Genomic DNA, 23,211 nt, shown 5'->3' with positions numbered 1-23,211 from the left:
CACTGAAAGAAGCTGAAGAGAAGTTACAAGTCAAGGAAAATCTGTTTGTTGAGCAGCAACTACAGAGCTCTAAGGACCTGGAGGCTCTGCAGAGGCAGATGGGAGCATTTGAAGATGAGGTGAAGAGACTGACTGCAGACATCAGTACTAAAGATGAGCAGCTGGTTCAGCTGAGGTCTGAGACCTCTGCACACTCTGAGTTACTGCAGCAGGAGATTGAAGCTCTAAACGTTCAGATAAAAACCATCTCTAATTCCCTCGAGACTGCTGAGAACCAGGTTAAAACCAAAGAGGATCTGATGGTCAAACAGGAAGAGGAGAATGCTAATCAGAAGGAGCTTCTGCAGCAACAACTGCATGAGAGCACTCTGCAGATTGAGGAATTAAGAAAACACAGCTCAGTAGTTGAAGACAAAGTGAACCAGCTGAGGCAGGAAATCCAAACTAAGGAAAATGAAGTCAGTGTGTTAAAATCAGATCACCACAATGAGGTAGAAGCATTACAGGATGAGATTAAAGCTCTCAAGGATCAAGTTCAGTGTTTGAGTGAATCTCTGAAGACTGCAACAGATCAGGTTCAGGCTAAAGAAAACCTGCTGGTTCAGAAAGAAATGGTATTTTCTCAGGAAAAGAACTCATTTCAAAATACAATCACAACCTCTGAGGAGGAAATCAGAAAACTTAAAGAAGAGATTCAGACTGCAAAGAATCAACTGGCTTCCCTGAAAGAAGAGAGCTCCATTCACTCTGATACGCAAGAAAAAGAAATCAAACGTCTGCAACAACAGCTGGATCATACTGGGGAGTCACTCAGAAAAGCTGAGGAGAAAGCCCAAACTCAGCTGGCTTTGCTGAAGCAGCAGGAGCAGGAGAGTGCTGATCAGAAGGAGCTTCTGCAGCAACAACTGCATGAGAGCACTCTGCAGATTGAAGAATTAAGAAAACACTGTGATGTTTCTGAGGACCAGGTGAAGCAGTTGAAACGAGAAATCCGAGCTAAAGAGGACATATTTGTTGTGGAGAAAGAAATGCTCCAGGCCAAGATTCTCCAGGCAGAGACAGATCAGGAAGTTCTAAGAAAACAGTTTGAAGCCCTCGTCACTGAGAAGGAGAGACTGACTCACTCCAATCAGGCCATGGAAAGAGAGATCAGAGCCTCTCACAAGCTGGAATCTGCTTTACAAAAGGAGCTTGAAGTACTGAAAAAGGAGAGCGAGACTGCAGGAGGAGTTGAGATGAAGCAGGGTCTGGAGCAGCAGCTTGCAGCTAAATCAGAGGCTGTGGAACATTACAAAGCTCAGGTTGGTGCAACCACAAACATTATAAAGTTTCACCACTTTTATATCTGTAAATGTATATACTTACAGACTTCTACCTGTCCCCTTAACAGCTGCCTCTCTTTTGTACTGAACTAAATTTGTTTTCACTCTTGAAGAGTCTGAAATGACATATTCATTATAGTGTTTGTGTTTTGTTTTCACAATGCCACAGATGGAGAAAGCTGTGAGCCATTATAACAGCAAGAAGCAGCTTCTCCAAAAAAGCGAGGAGGAAGTGAAGGAACTCAGACAGTCTTTGGAGGTCAAAGAACACGAAACAAATGCTCTGATCATGGAAAAGAAGCTTCTTAAAGTGGATTTAGACAAAGTGCAGAACAACGAGAAAAAACTTTTGAGCATGGTGGCCAGCTTGGAGGCACAGGTCGGTGGCAAATGTTGAGACGAAACCAAGCTGAAGTTAGAGTTATTGACTTGTAGGGTAAATAGCTGCATTTTATTCTAATCTGCATTTTGATGTGTTTTTGTTTTTAGTTGGCTTACGCTGATCAAACTCTAAGAGCACAAAATAAGATTCAGGGCAGTGAGAGTAATGTGACGCGTCCAGGTGTTGGTACCAGATCTCAGCTGAGGAAGAGCAGGAGTTCTGACAGCCTGGATCAAAGCTCTCTGGAGGATTCTCTGAACGTTACCAGGTAAAGTCTGGGCTGTCAGGTGGGAAATAAACTGAGCTCTGTCTTTTTAGAAAACCTGTTAAAAGCAGGATTTATTGTAGATTTCTGGATCATTCTTACAAGGATAAATGAATGATAGATTAGAGAAGTGGCACAAATAGGTTAAAAACGTAAAAATAAATAACCAGTAAAGGGTAGGTAGTACCTTCTGCTTTTGGTTGTGTCTGATCCCTATTATAAATATAGTTGCTTTGGAGGTTTAATGAGAAGTGTGAACATTTTGTAAGACTAATTTTCTTTATCTTTGCAGGAAACTGTCAGCACCTGATATATCGAGCACACCGCTCCTTCGCAGTTCACAACGATTGGCACAGAAACGCAGAGGTTTTGAGGCCGAGTCACTGGAAACATTGTACTTTACTCCGCTTAACAGCAGACAGATTAAAAGGTAAGAAAGTTGTGTTTTTATGCTGATCAATTGGTTTTAGGACTGTTTAATAACTTGGAGAAAATAACATTGAAGTATTCTGATTACATTTGGACATTTGAAGGACTAAGTAACACAATAAACAATTAGCTGTTTTCATTGGTTCTGACTTAAAATAAAAGCCAAATTGGAGTTCTGCTGCTACACTTTGCCATAAGCATCAGTTTGGAGTGGATTTTTGTTTAGAACAAGTTTATTTGTTTTTTTTGTTTTAAAACCCCTTTTTTAAAATAATTTTTTGTTTGTTTTCATTACCTAGAAGTGCAACGTCTGACAGTGAGCTGGACTCAGCCCAGAAAACCCCAGCATCATCTGTGAAGAGGCGCAGAATGACACAGGTTATTAACATCACCATGACCAAGGTGCGTGCCTTGCATGTTCATGTTTGTGAAGATTCTCCATCATTTATAACAAATCCAGGGCTGCAACTAACGATTATTTTAATAATCGATTAATCTGTCGATTATTTTTTCCATTAATCGATTGATCGGCCAAATCATTAAAACGCTTATTTACATAAATATGGGTAGATAAAAATAAATTTAATTCCTGTATAAATTAGGGATGCAAGTTATTGATTAATGTGTAGTTGTCTGAAGTTGATTTATCTAATAGATTGACTAACGATTAATTGATAAGGAGCCATTTTCTTAAAAACCAGTTTTCTATTGAATCAAGAGGGTCTTTTCATAAAACGAAGGATTTTTTTAAATAATATGCTAAATTAAAAAAGAAGCGCATCATAAATATTTTCACAATTGATTTTGCCAGCCGTATTGAACACTGACTGGAAAAAAAAACAAAAATGGATTTCTAATAACCTTGGTTATAGCTATAAAACATAAAAAACAGAAATTTAATAGGTTTCTGAATGAGGAAAACAGATAAAAAGAATAAAATGCACGTTTTAGACGTAAAACTATTATTAATTTATTATTATAATTAGAATTTATTTGCATTTAGAATTAATGATTTTTCTCTAACTCTTTATGTTTTGCTTCCTTCTTGTTGGTTTTGTCTGTGGCTAAAATAACCCAGTAAGTGGTTCTGAAGCAGCCTCCCGTTCCTCCCCCCTACTGAGTCAGACCAGGAGTTCTGCTCGCGATCAGAAAAAAAAAGATGAGGGTTTTATATTTCTGGCCTGAGAGGAGGAAACAAATGGTGGACTGAGGTACCTTTTTTTGTCACTTGACGTGCTTCTTCCTTAAAAAAAAAAAGCGGCTCGCATCAAATCAGACCGGCTTTTAAAAACATTAACCGTGGCAGATACTTTTTTATCATAATTTCGGATCTACTTGGCCTAACAACACAATTTAAAAACTGGTTTACAGTTCAAAGTCTCTACTTTTCACTCGAGGGTCTCAGAGAGGGCGGATCTTTACAGGTAGAGTTTTTTTTCCTTCCCAAACTTTATTTAGGTCAGCCAGCATTGAGGACGCTCTGCGGGTGACGTAAACGGCTCCGCGACATGGCGAGAGACGCATAAATCGCGTGACAAAACGAATCGATATTGAAATTCGTGGCCAACGCTTTTAATAATCGATTTTTATCGATTCGTTGTTGCAGCCCTACACAAATCCTAAGGGTTAAAAAAACTGCACATTTTCTGTTAATTTTCTCCACTTTCTAATGTCTTTGTTTCCACTTTTTTATTGTTTAATACTCTAATTCCTCCAGATTTTAACCATCGTACTAAATGTTGTCTAAAACCTTCTGCTCAGCAGTAACCTATAACTTCTGATCTGTAGAAAATGTCTGGCTCCTGTGAGGAGGAGGATGAAACGTTCCACAGCGTGACGACTTTGTCCTCCCACCAACAACCCTCCTGTTCCCGCTCTGTAAGACCCGAGCTTTCCGACAGACCAGTGAGTACGACTGGTGCTGCCAAGGACCAGCTCGTCGGACTGCCGGGCTACAGACGAAGCACCATCCATTCACAGAGTAAACAAATACCTTAATTAGACTTTTTCTGCCTCTTGTGTTTATCTAAAACAAAAAGTTTTAGATAAACACAACTAAAAAGTTTAAATGTATAAACTGCGGCTAAAACTGCCTTAAAGAAATTTTGGATGAAGTAGAATAATTTTAATGAACTTTAAATATATAGATCAACTTTTCTCTCCTTTTTTTCTGCATGAATTTACCTTCAGCCACTGGCACATTCTGTGTGGGAGCAGAAAACGAACCTGACGGTGGACCAGAAGACTGGCTGAGGATTGCAGAGCTTCAGTCCAGGAACAAGGCCTGCCTGCCCCATCTGAAGAGCAGCTACCCTGTGGAGTTTGAGGTGAGAAGAGGGGAAAAGTCTCAGTGGTTTGAATACTAGAATACATATAACAAATGTTTCTTTTCATGAAATCCCTCTATTTCCCCCAGACCGGAGGGAGCACGGCCTTCATGTGTACAGACGAGGAGCTCCGCCACGGGGATCCGTCAGACACGATCAGACGTGGATCGATGATTCCGGGTCAGCTGCAGGACTCCCTCACCTCTCATCGCCAGTCTCTCATGTTGGGTCAGGCGGGGGTCACCACTCGTTCTCATCGCCTCTCCTTGATGCCGGGCCAGCTGCCAGCTAAAAGAAGCGGCTCCTGTCAGCAGCAGAGTCTAAAGGGCAAATCCTCATCCTCACTGTCTGTACATCAGAAGTCTCCTGAGGTTGGTTTGTAGTAAACTACACAGAAAAATATATACTTTGTTTTATTTTTTTTTACATTGTGACTTAAGGCTCTAACTAAACTGAAGTGCTGTATATAATCACTATATATAAATGTATGGCAACATCTTTTAAACTGCCTTTTTCAATGTGATTTCTTACTGGACTGTCAGCAATTATTTACTCATGTAAAAGTGATTAAAATAGTGTGTTTAATTTACTAAAACCACCTGCTTTTATTGTTTATCTTTATGTAAATTTTCAGAAAAAGACTAGAGTCAGCTGCTTCCCTCGTCCGCTGACTCCCAAAATGAGGAATGTAAGCAGCGGACCAACCATCAGTCCCGTGAGTAAAACATCTGCACTTGAACACAGCATTCAGTGTCTGATTGAAAACTGAGACAAAGCAGTCATTTACAAGTTCTTGAATAGTTTACTAACGGTTGGTTTTGAAAATAATCTCAGGCCAACAGGAGACAGTCGATGATGTTCACGATCGACAACACACCAAAGAGCAACAACAACTTGAAGAAAAAGCTGAATAAACTGCGCGGCTCTTCTTGTAAATCTCCTGCTACCAGAAGTGGCAGTTATAAGTCACCGCAGTCGGCAAAGAAAAAGTCGGCCAAGTCTCCTGGACTCACTGCAAGTGCTCGCAAGGTAACCAGACTGATGCGTTCAACTCTCATAACCATTCCTGCTTGAAGAATTGAGCTGCAGCTAAACAGTGCGGTAGTTTAACCTAGTAATATTAAAGGATAAACCTGAATTAAATCTGATAATTATTGCATATTTTCCTTGAACTGATTTGAACAGGTCCACAACAGGTGGTCTTTGTGTGGTACTCATTAGTGTAAATGACCTCAGTAGCACAAAAACAGGCCTATTTTCTCAATAGTCAGTCGACACGATCCTTGCTCCATTTAGCCTGCAATATCAAAATGAATAAATCAAACAAACCTTTTATTTCCTTTGCTGGACTCAGTTTAAAAAACAATATAATCCAAACTATCAATGATCTAACTATTGAAACAAATGGACGTAATGACAGATTTAGCCATAATGGTGTGTAATTGTAGAATTTTAATCTTTGTTTCAGAAACAGGGGTCTAAAACAGATGCAGCTTTTGTGGAAGTTCAAGAAGGTTGATGTTTATTTATAGGTCTTTGTTTTCACTTATTAAGGCTGGTTCTCACATCATGGTGTAATAACTCAGATTTTTTCCCACTTCATAAGTAAATGGGTGTGGACTTCTAGCATCATAAGATTAAGGTTTTTTTGTTTTGTTTTGTTTTCATGTGTTGTGTTCATGTTATTGAAATACCTGTAAAGCATGACCCTAATTTTTACTTCTTTTCTTCCACAGATGATGCGCAGGATTAAAATTTGAAGACTTCTTTGTGTCAGATTGTACTTTTTTCCTCCAATCTTTTACAATTTCTTTTAATCTTATACAATTTCTGATTATATTGCTTTTGCACAATTTTTTTTTCTCGTCTGCACCCTATCTTTGTTTTAAAATTTTACATTGTTATGAATAAAAATAAAACTGAGTACTTCACTGCATTCTACTTTTTTAACCAGATTTAAGAATGTGGCACACATTGGTGACAGCCTCTCAACAAGATTTGCATTTAATTGCTTTTTTACATGTGGAACTCAGTTAGTTTAAGGGTTGTAAGAAGAAAACACCTGATGACAGAATCTCCTTTCTTCTGTATGTGTTTTAAAAAAACAAAAAAACTAACAAATTTATGTAAATTTGATGAATTACAGTTTTAAAACTTATATTTGGTTTGATTTGAAGTTATAATCAAACTGATGACTGCTGTTTGCCAGATGAAAGGGGAGAATAAAAAGTGCATTTATCAGATTAGATCAATATGACATTGTACTTCCTGTATGAGCCCTCAGGCTTCAGAATAAAACTAAAACATTTTTTTAATTAAAGTTGTAGTTAAAATACTGTAGCTTTATAATCTATTATACTTAAATATAAGTATTGGTACAACAGATTTATGCCTCAACATAAATACAAATTATACTGTAGGGTGTGTCTAAAAGAAGTGAAAAAATAACGTTTAGCAATATTGTAAATTTTAGATACGTGTTTTGAAATGATCAGTGTATGCAGTACTATTTCTTTAATCAGTTTATTGACTAAAACCACCATGAGAGTATAATCAGTGTTTACCTGGGACCTCAGTCTATGAAAACCACAATTTTTTTTTTTTTTTTTTTTTTTTTTTTTTGTAAAGGTTGTACTTTTATTTTTGAAACGCGCCAGCGGAAGTCAACCTTTTCATGACGCCGTAAAACAACCAGGAAGTGAAAGTTGAGATTCTTGGCTGAAGTTGAAAATGGCCTATTTTTTACAAGTTGTTTATCTATTTTGAAGTTAAAAGTGCGCTTGTCATTGAATGAGGTATGTTAACGTAGACTGAAGTTAAAATATCCGTAAAAACAAGGAGTGGTTGAATGCTAGAGTTAAGTAAACCGGGAGGAAACACCCTCGGTGTCTGAAGCCTGGAAGTGTCGACAATCTGTCAAGTATGGATCGGCGCACAGATGTACAAAAGTAGGTGGTCATTTTTTATTTAATTCAAAACATCGCAAAGGCATATTTTAAAAAAAGTGCAGCTGTGTTAAGAGTCATTTAGGTTAATTTATATTATCAAACTCAAGCTAAATGTCCTGTTTTCCTTCCAGCTGTTTTATTTAACTGGTCATTTCTCTGATTAAATGTGATCAGCCATTGCTAATAATAACTCCGATGCATATGGCACGACAGTCAGATTTATATTATTTACATTTCATCTGCAGGTACTTTAAACATTTTACATTTTCTAAACTATTTTTGTTAACTTTAGTCCCTTGCAAAAGAAATCTTAATCAATAGAGTTTGCCTGGTTAAATAGAGGTTAATAATAAAAAGTGTCAAATTATTGTGTTCAATATTGAATTGAAAACTTAAAATGAAACAATTTTATATCTTTTACCCAGGCTCACAAAATGTTTTCAGCTTATCGCTTTTTTAAATTAAACCTCCCTGGAAGTTCATTACTTGTTTACCTTAAATGTACATTTGAAAAAGTGTTACCACCTAAAAACAAGGCTCATGAGGAGCTTGTGAATTGTTAACAGAGTTCTGTACATGAAGAGACTCATCTGAAGGGAAATGATAAAGTTTCAGTGAAGTTTAATGATGAACCTGTCTTTCAGGGTACGCAGTATTGTTATTCTGATATTGTTTATATGTGAAAGGTAATAAAGTGTATTACAATCCCAAAGCATTACTAACACTTTTGTTGCATCTCTGAAGCACTGCAGCTGCAAAAAATGATGATGATGAGGAGAGGTATAAGAGACCCCCCTCCAGTTATGGTTCAATGAAGAGCGACAGTGAAAGCTCGGAGGAGGAGGGAGAGAAGAAGGGAGAAGCTGAAAGTAAAAAGACAGTTTTTGTGCTGTCGGATCCTCCTGCTGCTCCTGCAGTTGTTGGGTATGTTTCTCAAATTTTATGTTCTGACTTGTTTTTTTTGTGCATTTTTCACACAACAGCTGGTTTAACCTTTGCTTTGTTCTGTTTACCCTATACCTGAGTCTGTGTTTTGTTTGTGGACGAACTGACCAGATTTGGATTAAACTGGCTGATTTTTGTATCTATAATTATAATTAATCTGAGCCTATTACATCTTTGTGGTGCCTTTTATCAAACCCACACGTTTTTACAGTTTTACCTCTCTCAAAACCTTTTATGTGCATTTATTCATTGTAAGTGTTAAATTGGGGTTTAGTTTATTCATCTGCTAACTTGACTGAGCAGAAAAATGATTAATATGAACAGATGTATCATGCTCTGATCCAGTGGCGCTGCATATTTGTATGGGGTGTGTTTGTTCAAAATGTATTACTGTGTGCTGAAGAAGACTTAAACTTAAACAGAATAAGAGAGTTTGGGGTACAATTTCTTTCCAAGATATTTCGAAACATTGCACTTTAATGTTCAATCAGTCAGTCAACCAGTCGATTTCTTTATGGAGCACAAATAAAAACAACAGTGTTGATCAAAGTGCTTCACAAGGAGAAAAAAAGCACAATAAAATGAAAAGACCAAACAACTAAAACAGTAAGTTTATTAAAATTGGCTAAAAATAGGGAAATAGACACAACTCCAAACTTCTGATGGAACTCAAACTTGGATTTCAAGCCAGTATAAAAACAAAAAAGAGTTCACAGACAGGATTTGAACAACTGAACAGACTCTGCAGATTAAATTCTTGAGAAGCCAGTTATTCCAGAGTTTGGGGGGCCGCCACTCCAAAACCCCGATCCACCCCTGCGCTTCAGTTTAGCCTTCCGCCACATAAGTGACTAGAGGATGTCATTGTTCTGTTTGGATTGTGAATGTGCAAAAGCTTTTCACCGAATAACTATTTTAAAAATAATCTGAAAATCAATTTTGTTCAGTGCTTGATCATGAAATAACTTGATCTAAAACGGTTAAAGGTTTTATCTTTAAGAAACGGTAAAAACAAATCCAGTAAAAACCTGAAACAGGACCTGAGATTCATCATCCTTCAGCTGGTCGACTGTGATGTTTTCAGCTATTTGGGTTCATCTTACTGGAGGTAGAAACTTCTGTTTTCGTGTATTTTTCATAGGTAAGACCAAATAAATTGGAACAAATTCTGTCTTTGTGATGATCTTTCTGGGCTAAGGTCCTTTTTGAGCTACAACAAGTCATTTATCAAGTTCATATCTTTAGTTCAGAAACCCTGTTTTTGTCTGAATTATTCACAGATCAGAGTTAAGAGGGTTTACAAGAAGTAAGACTTCCCTTTGGTGATGAGTGAAAAAGCAGTCAAAGTCTAAAGCAAATGTTTGAAAGCCCTTCAGAACATTTTTTGATTATCAGAACCATTTGAAAATATCACACGAATGTCTTGTTGCTCAGGTCTTTTACACTGTACTCTACAAACAAACATCCTTTCTCAGATGCTTGTTCTAAAGTTTGTTGCAAAGTTCACTTCTTTGAAGTAACTATTGTGATAAAGCCGTCCTACAGTTCTTCAGTAATTTGATGTTTTCCAGGTCTAGGCAGATGTACTCGGCGTATACAGAAACTGTTCACACTGAAGCCACACAGCAAACCAAACCTACTGGAGCTTTTGTCATTGATACTGGGTAAAGGACACACACTTAAACACTCTTATACTGTGTACCAGAACATTTGTAAAAAATTACTCGTCTTTAAAATGTAATACTTTTAGCTCTAGATCTTAAAAAGACATGTTCTGTTTTCTTAAAATGTACCGCTCGCCTAAAATAAAACACCCAACGACCTTTGTTCTTTCAGCAACGATGAACCGGAGGAGTCGACGGAGTCAGACATGGACGAGGATGATGAACGTTTGGTAACTTGTTCTCCAGAACCACCTGAGCCCCTCGAAATGGAAGATCCAAGGCAGGTAGATGAGCACGGCCAGCCAGGCAGGTTTCACCCGGAGCAGGATCTGCCTCACATATTCAAAGTTAGTTCAACACACTTCTTGTTTTTTGTTGTTGTTTTGTTTACTGAAATTACTGTTGGTTGTTGAGTTCAGGATGAGTTTTAACTTGGCGTGTATAAATCTAATAATGCTCATTCATTTATTCAGCTGTTGTTAAGCCAGTATTTTCTTTTATTCATAAACAAGGTGCAAATGTTCTTTGTGTAAGGCGACACTGTGTGTTTTTATTTCTCTTTGAAGAGCATGCAGAGCACGTTAAGTCGCCTCGACGACGAGGACCTTTTCAAGTTTAAGTTGTGGTTTCACAAATGGCAGCCAAGCAACGTCATACAGCAGGTGATGGAAGGAGATCTTCTCGACTTTGTAGACAAGGCCATTGAGATTCACGGTGAGCAAACAGACTCATGGTTCCGACAATGTGAGAGAGAATAACTCCTGATAAGACGTGAAGTTTTAAAGTAAATATTTTAATTTTGTGTAGTTATTGTGTCACTGATAGTAAAGTTCACTGGTTTAATGACAACAAAACTCGGATGGTTTTTATTCCTTGTTCTATTTACCTGACAGCTCATTTATTTGTGTTCCTGTTGTGCTCTGCAGGTGCAGATAAAGCTCTGTTCAACACGATAAACACTCTCCAAAGCATGGAGAAGAAGGACAAGGCAGCAGAACTGCAAAATCAGTGCCAGAAAGGTAAATTCATACAAAGCAAACATATGCACCTGTTTATTTTAAAATAGACATGTCTTATTATTATTAACTTATTTTTAATATTTTATGAAACAACGTTTAAATAGAAAGTCTCTTCCTGTGTGAATGTTTGAAGAAAATGCAACCACCCCCAGAAGCGAAACAATTCAAGACACTGATTACTCTTCTAAGGCAGGATCCTGCATCTAATTTTTTAAAAGTTTTCTTTGTCTTTTTATTCTTTTACCACCAGCGCTGTTGCGTTTCCACCTGAAAAGCATTTTATTCAGAAAACACCAAGTCATCCACGAGGGGGTGGTTCAAGCTGGGAAGCAGAGTCTTCTAAATAACGTCTACGTGGAGCAGCAGCTTTCCACCTGTGGATTTGGAGGAGTCGACCCCTCTCACGAGTTCCCAACACAACCTCCGACGCCTGTCCAAGTCCCCAGTGAGGACACTTTTGTTAGTGTGAGCAATCTGTTCCGACTGCAGAAAGAGGATGGGTCGCCGGTGAGGACAGTGGTGACCACCGGGATCCCAGGAGTCGGGATGTCTGTCTCTGTGGCCAAGTTCTGCCTGGACTGGGCAGAGCAGCGTGCCAATCGGGTAAGATCTGAGTAAAAACGTATCTCACACACTTTATACTAATTTAAATTAAAACAATTTAAAATCGGAACCAAACAGAAAACAAAGCTGAAACAGTTACTTAATGAACTGAAACGGCAGAAACCTGATGGAGCTAAACCCAAATCCAGACATATTTACAATATTTTTATTAAATCTATCTAATGTTTTATAAAACCATTTTTAATTGATTACGTCTCATGCTAACCTGTATGTAAACATATGCAATGTCATGAATTTATTTCTATCTAGAGTTGCACTCAACTCTGCTTGATCCTTATGGACCACTGTATAAAGTCATTTTCCAGCACATCCCAGTGAGTCAGTGGGTCCAGATCTGAATCTGTGATCAGTTCAAGCTTGAACCACGTTTTCACAGTCTGAGTCTGAGTCCAGGCATCAGAATATTTCTGAACCAGCAGAAAAAATATATACATTACCACTCTTCCTCTGAATAAATGAAAACTATGTAACACAGTTGTTTACACTTAAATTAAAAATATTTGACCTAAGAAAAGTCGGAGCAGGACTAGAGAGAGATGAATATGATTTAGATTTTTATTTCTGAGTCTGTATATAACCCACGGGAGACATTAACAGCAGTCATTTCATTCCTCTGCTTTAGCTGGTCCTTTAGTTCCACGACTGATGCGGCTAAAAGGATAGATTTTCTTTTCTCAATCTCCGAACTCGTAAAGTTCTTCTTTTACTTTTCGCTGTAATTTTCATGAACGGACACTTCCTGGTATCTGAGGCAGGAAACAGCCTTATAAGGTGCTTTTGGGGTGGTAATTTTGCTAATCTCCTCTCCTCGTGCACGAGCAGCTGGATACGAACAGGTGGAATTCATCATGTTTACGCAGCTCATTTACACACTTTTCCTGAAGATAGAAGAGTTTGTTAAATATGACGTGGCATGTTTGTACGAACCCTTCATACGAACAAAAGTAAGAGAACAAAAGAGAGAAATTTAGGATAGGATTTAGGATACGAACATGTTCTTGCATGCGGCCCGATGTTTCTCACAGTGGAGACTGAAAGCTGAAATCTCTCAGATAGCTTTCTGTATACTTCCCCTAAACCATGACGGTGAACAATCTTTGTTTTCAGCTCATTTGAAAGTTGTTTTGAGWCTCCCATGCTGCGACTCTTCAGAGAAGATGCAAAGAGGAGAAAAACCTACAATTGCCCCCCTTAAATACCCTTTCTCATAATTGGAGTCACCTGTGTATGGAGGTCAAGGGTCACTGCACTTACCAAACCAAATTTGTGTTCCAGTAATTAGTTCTAAAGGTTTTGAAATCAATAAAATGACAACAGTGCCCAAATTTATGCACCTGCCTAATTTTGTTTAACATTATGGGGCGGCTGTGGCAGAGTGGTTAGGGGAGTTGTCCTGGAATCGGAAGGTCACCGGTTTGATCCCCCGTCCATCTGTCTCAGACATTGTGTCCTTGGGCAAGATACTTAACCCCTAAAGCCTCTGATGTGTGTCCCATCAGTGTATGAATGTGATTGGCACGGATTAGTCTCCACAGATGATTGTTCATGTTAGCTTTGTAGGAGATCTAGTAGAGTGCTGTGTGAATGGGTAAATGAGGACACAGATTGTAGTGTGAAGAGCTTTGAGTATCCTGGTTGGGTAGAAAGACGCTATACAAGTACAGTCCATTTACCAATTATTGCACACTTTCTCTAAATCATTTCAACTTTATTTCACTTCTCAAATATCACTGTTTGTCCCCTATATGATTTATTTAATGGATTTTTTTTATCCAAACAGTCAACGAGGTAAATCAGGAAAATGAAGAAGGCTGCCCAAACTTTCGCACCCCACTGTAGTTGTGCAGCTGTATTTATACAAAGTGCTGTTGTTATGCTCTAAAACCTGTACATAGGTTGTAAGAAACGGGTGTAGAAGTAGAAAAATGCTGCCCAAACTTTCGCACCCCTCTGTATAAACGCAGAAGCCACTTGGCTTAGTGCCCGCAGACTCCGTGTGCACTGAGCCTGCAGACCAAAGCGTGAGTATAACTCAGCCTTTAAAGGTGCTCAATGGGATCAGCTCAGTTAACTTCCAGACTTTTTGCAACATGTTCCATGTAGACAGGGCAGAGTAAACAAAGACCCTTTTCCCCAATTCTGTACAGAGAAATGGGACAGAGAGCAAGAAATGATCATTTGAATACAGAGTATGCATCAATGCTTTTTTGTGTGATTAGATCACAGCTTTAAGATGGTAGCAGCCCAAGCAAAGCCTTATAAACAAAAATGCACCAATGTCCCAACCTCCTGGTGGACAAAGAAGGCCCTCCCACTCAAGTGTACAGATCACAATGAGCTGAGGCTTTACAGTTTGTAATAAACCTCAGAGAAGCATTATAGATGGAATCAATTTTTTAAAGATATTGTGCTGAGGCATTCATATATAACACGTCTCCATAATCTAAAATGGATAAAATGTTGTTGAGACAAGCCGCTTTTTAATTGTAAAAGGAAAAAAAAATTATTTTGAAAAAAGAAGCTTAAGTTTCTTCACAATATTTTGGATGTGGGTCTTAAAACTTTTATTAAATATAATAGATATGAACTGAGGTAAATTTGGACCACTCAAACTGCACGACTTTGACCCTGCTTCAAAGTCTAGTTTCTATGCTTCATAGCAAACTGAAAACTTTTTGTTTCACTTATGTGCTGTTTTAAATTACACATCATTAATTCCAGGTACTTTGAGTTGTTTTTACATTATACATGTAAAAGATTATATTTTAACATTTAAATAGGGTCCCACTTTGGATACATTTTTATACTTTTTTGATCATTTGGGACATTCATTGTCTGACTGATTGACTGCTATTCAAAGTTGAACAGTTTGTAACTCAATTTTAGTAGTTTTAAAAGTCTTGATTCATTTGGTGCAAATAATTTGACACTTCTGAAACACAGGGTCAAATGAGTGTGAATTTATTTTAATAAACATGGTCATAAAAGTTATTTACTGCACCGAAATGAGGATCTACAGTCATATGAAAAAGTTTGGGCAACCTTGTTAATTTTCCTGATTTACCTTTTATAAATCTTTGATTGGAAAAAAATCTGTTAAATATATCATATAGGGGACAAACAGTGATATTTGAGAAGTGAAATTAAGTTTATATGATTTACAGAAATTGTGCAATAATTGGTTAAAGAAAATTTGGCAGGTGCAGGAATTTGGGCACCGTTGCCGTTTTATTGATTTCAAAACCTTTAGAACTAATTACTGGAACACAAATTTGGTTTGGTAAGTACAGTGACCCTTGACCTCCATACACGGGTGACTCCAATTATGAGAAAGGGTATTTAAGGGGGGCAATTGTAGGTTTTTCTCCTCTTTGCATCTTCTCTGAAGAGTGGCTGCATGGGAGTCTCAAAACAACTTTCAAATGAGCTGAAAACAAAGATTGTTCACCGTCATGGTTTAGGGGAAGGATACAGAAAGCTATCTCAGAGATTTCAGCTTTCAGTCTCCACTGTGAGAAACATTGTGAGAAAATGGACCACAGGCACAGTTCCAAGTCAAGGCTCCAAGTGGCAGACCAAGACAAATCTGGACTAAACAGAAGCGAAGGATGTTGAGAACAGTCAGAGTCAACCCACAGAACAGCACCAAAGACCTACAACATCATCTTGCTGCTGATGGAGTCACTGTGCATCGTTCAACTATTCAGCACACTTTACACAAGGAGATGCTGTATGTGAGAGTGATGCAGAGGAACCCTTTTCTCCGCCCACATCACAATCAGAGCTGCTTGAGGTATGCTAAAGCACATTTGGACAAGTCAGCTTCATTTTGGAATAAGGTGCTGTGGACTGATGAAACTAAAATAGTTATTTGGGCAGAACAAGGGCCGTTATGCATGGAGGAAAAAGAACACAGCACTCCAAGAAAAACACCTGCTACCTACAGTGAAATTTGGTGGTGGTTCCATCATGCTGTGGGGCTGTGTGGCCAGTACAGGGACTGGGAATCTTGTTAAAGTTGAGTGACGCATGGCTTCTAACCAATATCAGCAGATTCTGGAGATCAATGTCCAGGAATCAGTGACAAAGCTGAAGCTGCTGAAGCCGGGGCTGGATCTTCCAACAAGACAACGACCCTAAACGCTGCTCAAAATCTACTAAGGCATTCATGCAGAGGAACAAGTACAACGTTCTGGAATGGCCATCTCAGTCCCAAGACCTGAATATTATTGAAAATCTGTGGTGTCACTTAAAGAGAGCTGTCCATGCTCAGAAACCATCAAACCTGAATGAACTAGAGATCTTTTGTAAAGAAGAACGGTCTAAAATACCTTCAGCCACAATCCAGACTCTCATTAGAAGCTATAGGAAGCATTTAGAGAATGTTATTTCTGTGAAAGGAGGATCTATTAAATATTGAGTTGAGGGTTTTTTTGGTGCCCAAATTTTTGCACCTGCCTAATTTTGTTTAACCAGTTATTGCACACTTTCTGTAAATCATATAAATGTCATTTCACTTCTCGAATATCAATGTGTTTGTCCCCTATATGATATATTTAACTGATTTTTTTTCCAAACAAAGATTTATAAAGGTAAATCAGGAAAAATTAACAAGGCTGCCCAAACTTTTTCATATGACTGTATCTTGTAAAGAAAAACCTGTTTTGTTAATTGAAACTGTTTTCCTGACCTTGTCTCCTCAGGATCTGCAGTACGTCATCAAACTTTCATTTCAATCTTTGTGGTCCGTTTGGCGTAGAAGCAGTCCCCCTGAGAAAATGTCCATCTTTGGTGTGATAGAATATTATTATTCAGACATAAAATACACACAGTTACTGGAGGAAGAAAACACTAAATTTCTCATCATAATGGACTCTTTTGATTGCTACCAGGCTAATCTGGACTGGGAGGTAACCAATCTGCACACAAACACCTCATATATTATTAGAAGTTGAGTAAAACCAGAAAAACAACAGTTCATATTTAGATAAACTTCTCATAATTTGGACTGTAAGTTATCAATGTTTTAATCAGAAAAGTTTAAATACAAGATGTTTGTTAGCATGTCCTGGTAAAGAGTTGGTTATTAATCTAAATCCAGAGCTGTTTTGTTTGTTTCTGCAGAAGACTCCTGTATTAAATGACAACAACACCAAAGCTCATATAGACGTCCTGGTTGTAAACCTCCTCAGAGGGAACCTGCTTCGTGGAGCCCGCCTGTGGATTCTTGGGAGACGAGCTGCCGTCTCACAAATCCCATCTCACTTCATCGATGTTTGCACAGAGCTGCAGGGTTTTAGGTGTGTGTGTGGATTGGTTTTATTATTAATACACACTTTTACACACTGTCCATTCACCTTATTGGTAGCAACATCTCTCTTCATCTCTTTGTTTTTGTCTTTTCCAGTGACGAGATGAAAGACGAGTACCTGACCAAGCGTTTTTCCAACGCGGAGCTGGCGCAAAGCATCGTGCGCCACTACAAGCGCGTGCCGACACTTCACATTCTCGCTCGCCACCCGTTCGTCTGCTGGATCGTGGCGACGATGTTCGGCCGCAGCTTCTGCTACGAGGGTTACGGGCGGTACCCTCCCAGGCTGACCCCGTTTCTCATCCACATTTTGATCGTTCAGACAAACCGCAGGCTGAAGTTCTACTACCATCAGATGGATAACGACCTGGTACGTGGCTCTGTAGGTTTACTAACAGTTATTTTAAAGCGTCTGAGTTTGTAATGCTTTCATTCAGAAATGGTCCGACACCGAGAAACAGCTGCTGACAAAAATGGGGAAGTTGGCTTTGAGGATGCTGGAGAGGAGCACTGGTGTGTTCTTTGAGGAGGATGTGAAGGAGCTGGACCTGGAGCTGAGGGAGGTGGTGGTGTGGTCGGGTCTGTGTACCGAGCTCCGCTCTACAGGAACTCCTGGCAAGAGGACATTCTGCTTTTTTCACTACACCGTTCAGGTGAAAACTTGCTTCTGCTTGAAAACCTCTCTGATTAAACTAAATAATTTAGGGAAAAAAAGCATTCATGAAAAACTACCTGAAAATAATCCATATAGCTGAACCATCATCTTTGTTTTCCTCTGCTGTAGGAGTTCATGGCTGCCCTGTACGTCTTCCTAAAGTTTTACTTGGAGTCTAAGAATGTCCTGGAGTCCAGCTCCAGGTTTAACCGGTCAGCTGCAGGTCTGGTGCAGTGCGCTCTGTCTCGAACCCTCAGCTGTGCTCCGGGCCACTACGACATGTTCCTGCGCTATCTGTGCGGCTTGCTGTCCCCGGCCTGCCACCACAGCCTGCTCAGGGGCTTCCTGTTTCGACACAACACCCCTAAGGTGACCGGACTGGAGGAGGTGGAGCGGCTGCTGGAGCAGGCTGCCCAGAACGCTCCTGCAGGCAGGAGGCAGAGTCTGAAGGAGTGCCTCAGAGAGATGAGCCAGAATGACGATTGACGAGATCAGGTGTTATTTAACATGAATATAAAGGGATAAAAGAGGAGCGCAGCTTGTTCTGTTTTAGTTGTTTTTAAATTTCAGTCCCAACTTAGCAGTTATCAATGATTTAAATAAGTGTTTCTGAGAATACTGATAACACTGATTGTCATTAAGTTACAAACATTAAAGCACTGTTTTCCTGAGATTAAACAGTGTTTTCTGTAATTTACCAGCTTCAACAAACAAAATGTTATACACTGAACAAAAATATAAACGCCCCATGTCAAAAACAAGAGTTTCACGGACATTTGGGTCACGCAATATATAGAGAATCTCAAAATATATTTTCAGTAATTACTAATCTTCATATCGCCATTGATAACATCGTGCTATGGCCTTTAGTAGCAGATAGACAGTCCTTTGTACATGATAGGGGTATGATAGGGGTCAGGTTGAGGAATTAGATTTTTCAGTATCTTGTGTGTCCGCCAACTGCGTCTCTCAGAGCAACACATTTTCACATGGAGTTGATCAGATCGTCTATGGTGGCCTGTGGAATATTATTCCATTCCTTCTGGAGTGCCACACAGAGCTGACCCATGTTCCCTGGAACTGGTACAGGGTCCCAGACACACCTATCCAGAACATCCTAAAGATGCTCCATTGGGGACATGTCTGGTGAATATGCAGGCCAGTCCAGAACATCAATGTCCTCTGTTTGAAGGAATTCCATGCAGATGCAGGCAACATGAGGTCAGGAATTGTCGTGTTGAAAGGTGATGTCATGCTGGCACACAAACAACACAACAAATGGGGAGAGAATCTCGTCCCGATATCTGTGTGTATTAAGGTTTCCTTCAATGAAGTTCAACAGTGTTCTATGCCCGTATGTGATGCCTGACCACACCATAATGCCACCACTTCCCTGGGCATAACATTTGCATCTGCAAACCACATGGGCCCAGCAAAAGCTGGGCGACCCACGCATTGCCAGACACACTGTCTTACATCTGCACGATACAACTGGAACCTGGATTCATCCATGAACATCACTCTTCTCCAGTGTGCCAAGGGCCATCGGATATGTGCATTTGCCCATGCGAGTCAGTTCCTACACCAGACAGAAGTGAGATCCAGACCACAGTGAGGGCTCCGAGCATGCAAGTTGGCTTCTCGTAGGCGGTTACGGACAGTGAGGTGTGATGCGTCTGTTGTGCAGACAAATACTCTCATCCGCTGTGTGTGTCACTGGTCTTAGCTGATTCTGCAGATGAACGAGCCGGCTGTGGTGATCTTGTGCTGGAGTGGTCACACGTGGCCGACAAGGATGAGGTCGATTTGTAGTAGTACCAGTCTATGAACTCTTAAACGGCGTATGGTCCGATAATGGACATTGAGACATGCAGCTACTGCTCTGGTGGACATCCCTGCATCCAACATGCCAATGGCACGCTCCCGCATAACTTGCGACATCTGAGGCATTATGACTTGTGACAAAATTAACATTTTTGGATTGGCCTTTTATTGTCCCCAGTCCAAGGATTGTCCAGCTGTTGCTCATTTTGTCTGATCAGCCACTGGACATGCCCCACCCATGCACTGAGTAACAAAAACAACTCGCTGAGTAATGCTCACTGACAGCAAGTTGGATTAAAAATTATACACAAATCAAGAGAAATATTACTTTTGTGCAATAAAATGTCAGCAAATGCTCATTTACAGTTAACTCCACATGGCAACAATATTTGACATGGGGCATTTATATTTTTGTTCAGTGTGTGAGTGTGTGTATATGTGTATATATATATATATATATATATATATATATATATATATATATATGCACATACATACATACATACATACATACATACATACATACATATCAAAAGGCAAAGCTACATTATGGACTTTTACATAAAGCACTGTGAAATATATACTTGTTTTTTAGCCTAATTCAGTTGCCTTTTTTTGTGTCAATCTGTATTTTTTGTAAGTGTTTTTTTACTCAAATTACTTGCTTTGTTTAAATTCACTGCTTGTTTCAGTTTTACATTTTTAAATTGAAGATTAAAAAAAAAGAACAAAACACTGAGTGTTTGAGTAAACATATGAAAAGTTAACCAAATAGAGAGAATTAAGATWCAAAACGTCAGCTTAGGCACAAAATAAAATCAAGCCCTCAGAGGTGTAAGTGTGTATGGTGTGTCTGCAGAGTGGATCTAAAATGTTTCTACACCACTGGTTGTTACTGGTCTGACAGGCTCAGCGGCAGGTTTCCTTGCTGTGCCAGCATCTGAATCAGGTTTGACCAGGTATTGTGAGTGAATGAACTGATTATAGAATCTTAATTTGGTTGGGATTTAATCCTTCCAAAACCAAATTGAGAGTCGGATTTGGCCTGATGGCTGCTGTAAGATAACCAGGTGATTCTCTGACAGAATAGAAAACTGTTAACTCCAACACCTCTAGTCACATGTTTAGGAATATATTTTAGTTTTATTGGCACATTTTAAAAGGGATCAGGTAACACATATGGAGTTGGGGGGACGGTCAGAGCTGGATGGAGTTGGAGGTCTACATAAAAACACTACTGGTCTGCCAAGCCTGTTTGTGTTTGGAAACTGAACTTTATTTCACATACGATCATTCTGAGGACAAAAACAAACAAATGTCAGCATTCTGTCATATCAACACTTCACTAATAACTTTTAAATTAAACTTGTTTTTAGAGGAGGCCTTACATTAAAAGTCTTTGCCAGTAAATGCACATAACAGGTCAAATACGCCTAGTGACGGGTCAAATTAATCATTGGATGTCAACAATTTAATGCATTTAAAACTATTTGACTTTTATAAGTTGCTGTTTGTCAAACAGCAGATCTCAAATTAGCTTCATCACTTAGTACAAAATCATTAAAACAATGTAAATCAAGAAATCTTACTTTTTCCATGGTGGACTCTTGCTGATCGAAGTAATCCATGTTAAACACAAGATTTTTTTTATGTCCAGCTCTGAGTAACTTCAGAGAAATGTCTCATCTGTTTTTCTTTAATTCTTTTTTTTTTCCAAGAAAGCGTTTTCTGAAAATATTTGAATCGTGCATTCTGAAAGCTCAACAGTCAACTTTCAAGAATGAACTGTTTTATGAGAAAATACTTTTAAATAAATGTGTTTGTTTAACGTAATATTTTAAGGAAATAGATTATTGTTTCAGGTCTGATGTTTATATGAAAATATCAGTTTGAAGGCTTTCACTGCAGTCTTATCTATTAAGAGCCACAGTTTTTGCTTTTTATTACCTACATGAGTCACACAGTGCTTTTTGTGTGACTCATATAGATAATTAAAAAAATCAAATTGTCTTAAAAAACAGCTATATCTTGACAGATAATTAACTCAGTCAGCTAATAGTTGGGTCACCAACTGGATTACCCAAAATAGTTCAGTTTGGTTTGAGTTCTCCAGTTGTGATGCGTTATTTTTTGTGTGGCTTTTACACATTTGTCACAAAACCTGCACACACACTCAGTGAGAATAGAAATAAATCTTTATTGCTAATTTATTTTTAATGCCAACACTTGACAAAGACATAAATGTGAATGAAGAGATACTTATTTAAAGTAAGTGTGTGTGTGTGTGTGTGTGTGTGTGTGTGTGTGTGTGTGTGTGTGTGTGTGTGTGTGTGTGTGTGTGTGTGTGTGTGTGTGTGTGTGTGTGTGTGTGTGTTTACCGTACATGACTAGTTTAATACACCTCAACCAAAAATGAACAATTGTCACTGAATTATAAACTAAACAGTTTTGTCTTTAAAGGAGTAGAACAGAAACAAAACACTCCTTTTTAAAAATGTTGTGATTTTAAATTAAACTAAAATGAAATAAAAATGTGAGATATTTAGTTTAAACTGTATAAATGCATAAAAATATGCCACTTTAATACAATGTTTGTATATTAGAATAAAAAGAAAGAACACAATGGTAATAAATAAATACATGAATCAGAAATGGTTATTAGAAAGTAATGTGATCTCAAACACCAGTAGTAAGAAATGATTGTCCAGATAAACAGTAAGGTGATCAGTCGGTGCAGTTTTCACAGATTCTGTTTAAACTGGACCTGCTGAAAAAAAAGAGACACTATTTATTATATTTGAATTGTTTTTTGCGAAATGATTTAATCTTAGTCCTCCTTGTTGAGATCCTTACTACTAAAATCTGAAATCAAAGCAATAAAAACAAATTGAAAACACTTTCAGCCAGATTGGACTGAATCACAAACTCAGCTCACCTTGACAGACGAAAGGTAGTTCATCATGACAGTTGGCGTCCAGAAACTGGATTTGTTTTGACTCTTTATCCAGGATCATTTTCCCACAGTGGTTGTTGAAGCGATCAACAGGAAAGCTGCTGTTCCAGTTCAGGTTTTCAGCTTTGGAGTCTGAAACCCACATCCAGTCCAGGTCTGTGCCAAAGATGGACCGTTCCAGGCCGACCCAGACCCCATCCTGCCAGTCTGTGTTATTTCCCAGAAAACTCTTCACCTCATCCAGAAGTGTCTGGTTCATGTTCTGCACCAGGGAGGAGTTGGTGTTGAGGCAGTGACTGAAGGCTTCAGCCCAACTTTTGGGTCCATCATAAAACTGTATGGGTGAAACTTAAACAAACACACATGTAATGTTAAATTTACTTCTTTATGGCTAAACCCTAAAAAGAAAGTGTTTTTAATTTAACTTGTAAGGACTGATAATATGCAGCGGGTAAAATAAGTATTGAACACGTCACCATTTTTCTCAGTAAATATATTACTAGAGGTGCTAATGACATGAAATTTTCACCAGATGTCTGTAAC

General features: G+C 38.7%; 3 protein-coding genes across 6 annotated transcripts; 2 read left to right on the top strand and 1 right to left on the bottom strand.

Annotated features, from left to right (window-relative positions):
* numa1 (nuclear mitotic apparatus protein 1) lies at positions 1-6,631 on the top strand (the record flags this gene model as incomplete). Of its 2 annotated transcripts, XM_014008011.1 has the most annotated exon segments (12): positions 1-374; positions 927-1,301; positions 1,492-1,701; positions 1,812-1,972; positions 2,262-2,399; positions 2,698-2,800; positions 4,187-4,379; positions 4,589-4,725; positions 4,815-5,096; positions 5,360-5,440; positions 5,560-5,754; positions 6,462-6,631. In XM_014008011.1, coding segments are annotated over 12 exon segments (2,273 nt in total), but the record flags the coding sequence as incomplete, so codon positions are not given.
* Positions 6,632-7,347: 716 nt separating this feature from the next.
* Positions 7,348-18,564, top strand: nlrc3l (NLR family, CARD domain containing 3-like). Of its 2 annotated transcripts, XM_014008008.1 has the most exons (12): positions 7,348-7,673; positions 8,418-8,597; positions 10,190-10,282; positions 10,455-10,629; positions 10,849-10,996; positions 11,209-11,301; positions 11,552-11,904; positions 16,629-16,835; positions 17,050-17,225; positions 17,333-17,606; positions 17,674-17,889; positions 18,021-18,564. In XM_014008008.1, exons 1-12 carry the CDS (start codon positions 7,648-7,650, stop codon positions 18,375-18,377), a joined length of 2,298 nt encoding a protein of 765 aa, XP_013863462.1. In that variant the 5' UTR covers positions 7,348-7,647; the 3' UTR covers positions 18,378-18,564. The 2 variants fall into 2 exon arrangements, with proteins under 2 accessions (XP_013863462.1, XP_013863463.1); XM_014008009.1 differs by lacking the exon at positions 16,629-16,835 and having other exon boundaries at positions 7,384-7,673.
* A 3,652-nt stretch (positions 18,565-22,216) lies between these two features.
* Positions 22,217-23,104, bottom strand: LOC106517259 (pancreatic beta cell growth factor). Of its 2 annotated transcripts, none has more exons than XM_014008005.1 (2): positions 22,651-23,104; positions 22,217-22,482 (listed from the first exon to the last, which is right to left on the bottom strand). In XM_014008005.1, exons 1-2 carry the CDS (start codon positions 22,925-22,927, stop codon positions 22,469-22,471), a joined length of 291 nt encoding a protein of 96 aa, XP_013863459.1. In that variant the 5' UTR covers positions 22,928-23,104; the 3' UTR covers positions 22,217-22,468. The 2 variants fall into 2 exon arrangements, with proteins under 2 accessions (XP_013863459.1, XP_013863460.1); XM_014008006.1 differs by having other exon boundaries at positions 22,217-22,479.
* Positions 23,105-23,211: the final 107 nt, after the last annotated feature.

This window comes from Austrofundulus limnaeus, unplaced genomic scaffold (genome assembly GCF_001266775.1).
Source record: "Austrofundulus limnaeus strain Quisiro unplaced genomic scaffold, Austrofundulus_limnaeus-1.0 Scaffold46, whole genome shotgun sequence".
Lineage (NCBI taxonomy): Eukaryota > Metazoa > Chordata > Actinopteri > Cyprinodontiformes > Rivulidae > Austrofundulus > Austrofundulus limnaeus.
The sequence above is the reverse complement of the archived record's forward strand: the minus strand, read 5'-3'. Positions and strand labels throughout refer to the sequence as shown.

What these genes read in the sequence shown, in the direction of transcription:
- nlrc3l (XM_014008008.1), top strand. Translation starts at nt 7,648, where the DNA reads ATGGATCGGCGCACAGATGTACAAAA. An exon ending in ATCTGCCTCACATATTCAAA is followed by an intron (nt 10,630 to 10,848) that starts GTTAGTTCAACA and finishes TTCTCTTTGAAG; the next exon opens with AGCATGCAGAGCACGTTAAG. An exon ending in CAGAGCAGCGTGCCAATCGG is followed by an intron (nt 11,905 to 16,628) that starts GTAAGATCTGAG and finishes TTGTCTCCTCAG; the next exon opens with GATCTGCAGTACGTCATCAA.
- LOC106517259 (XM_014008005.1), bottom strand. Translation starts at nt 22,927, where the DNA reads ATGAACCAGACACTTCTGGATGAGGTGAAGAGTTTTCTGGGAAATAAC.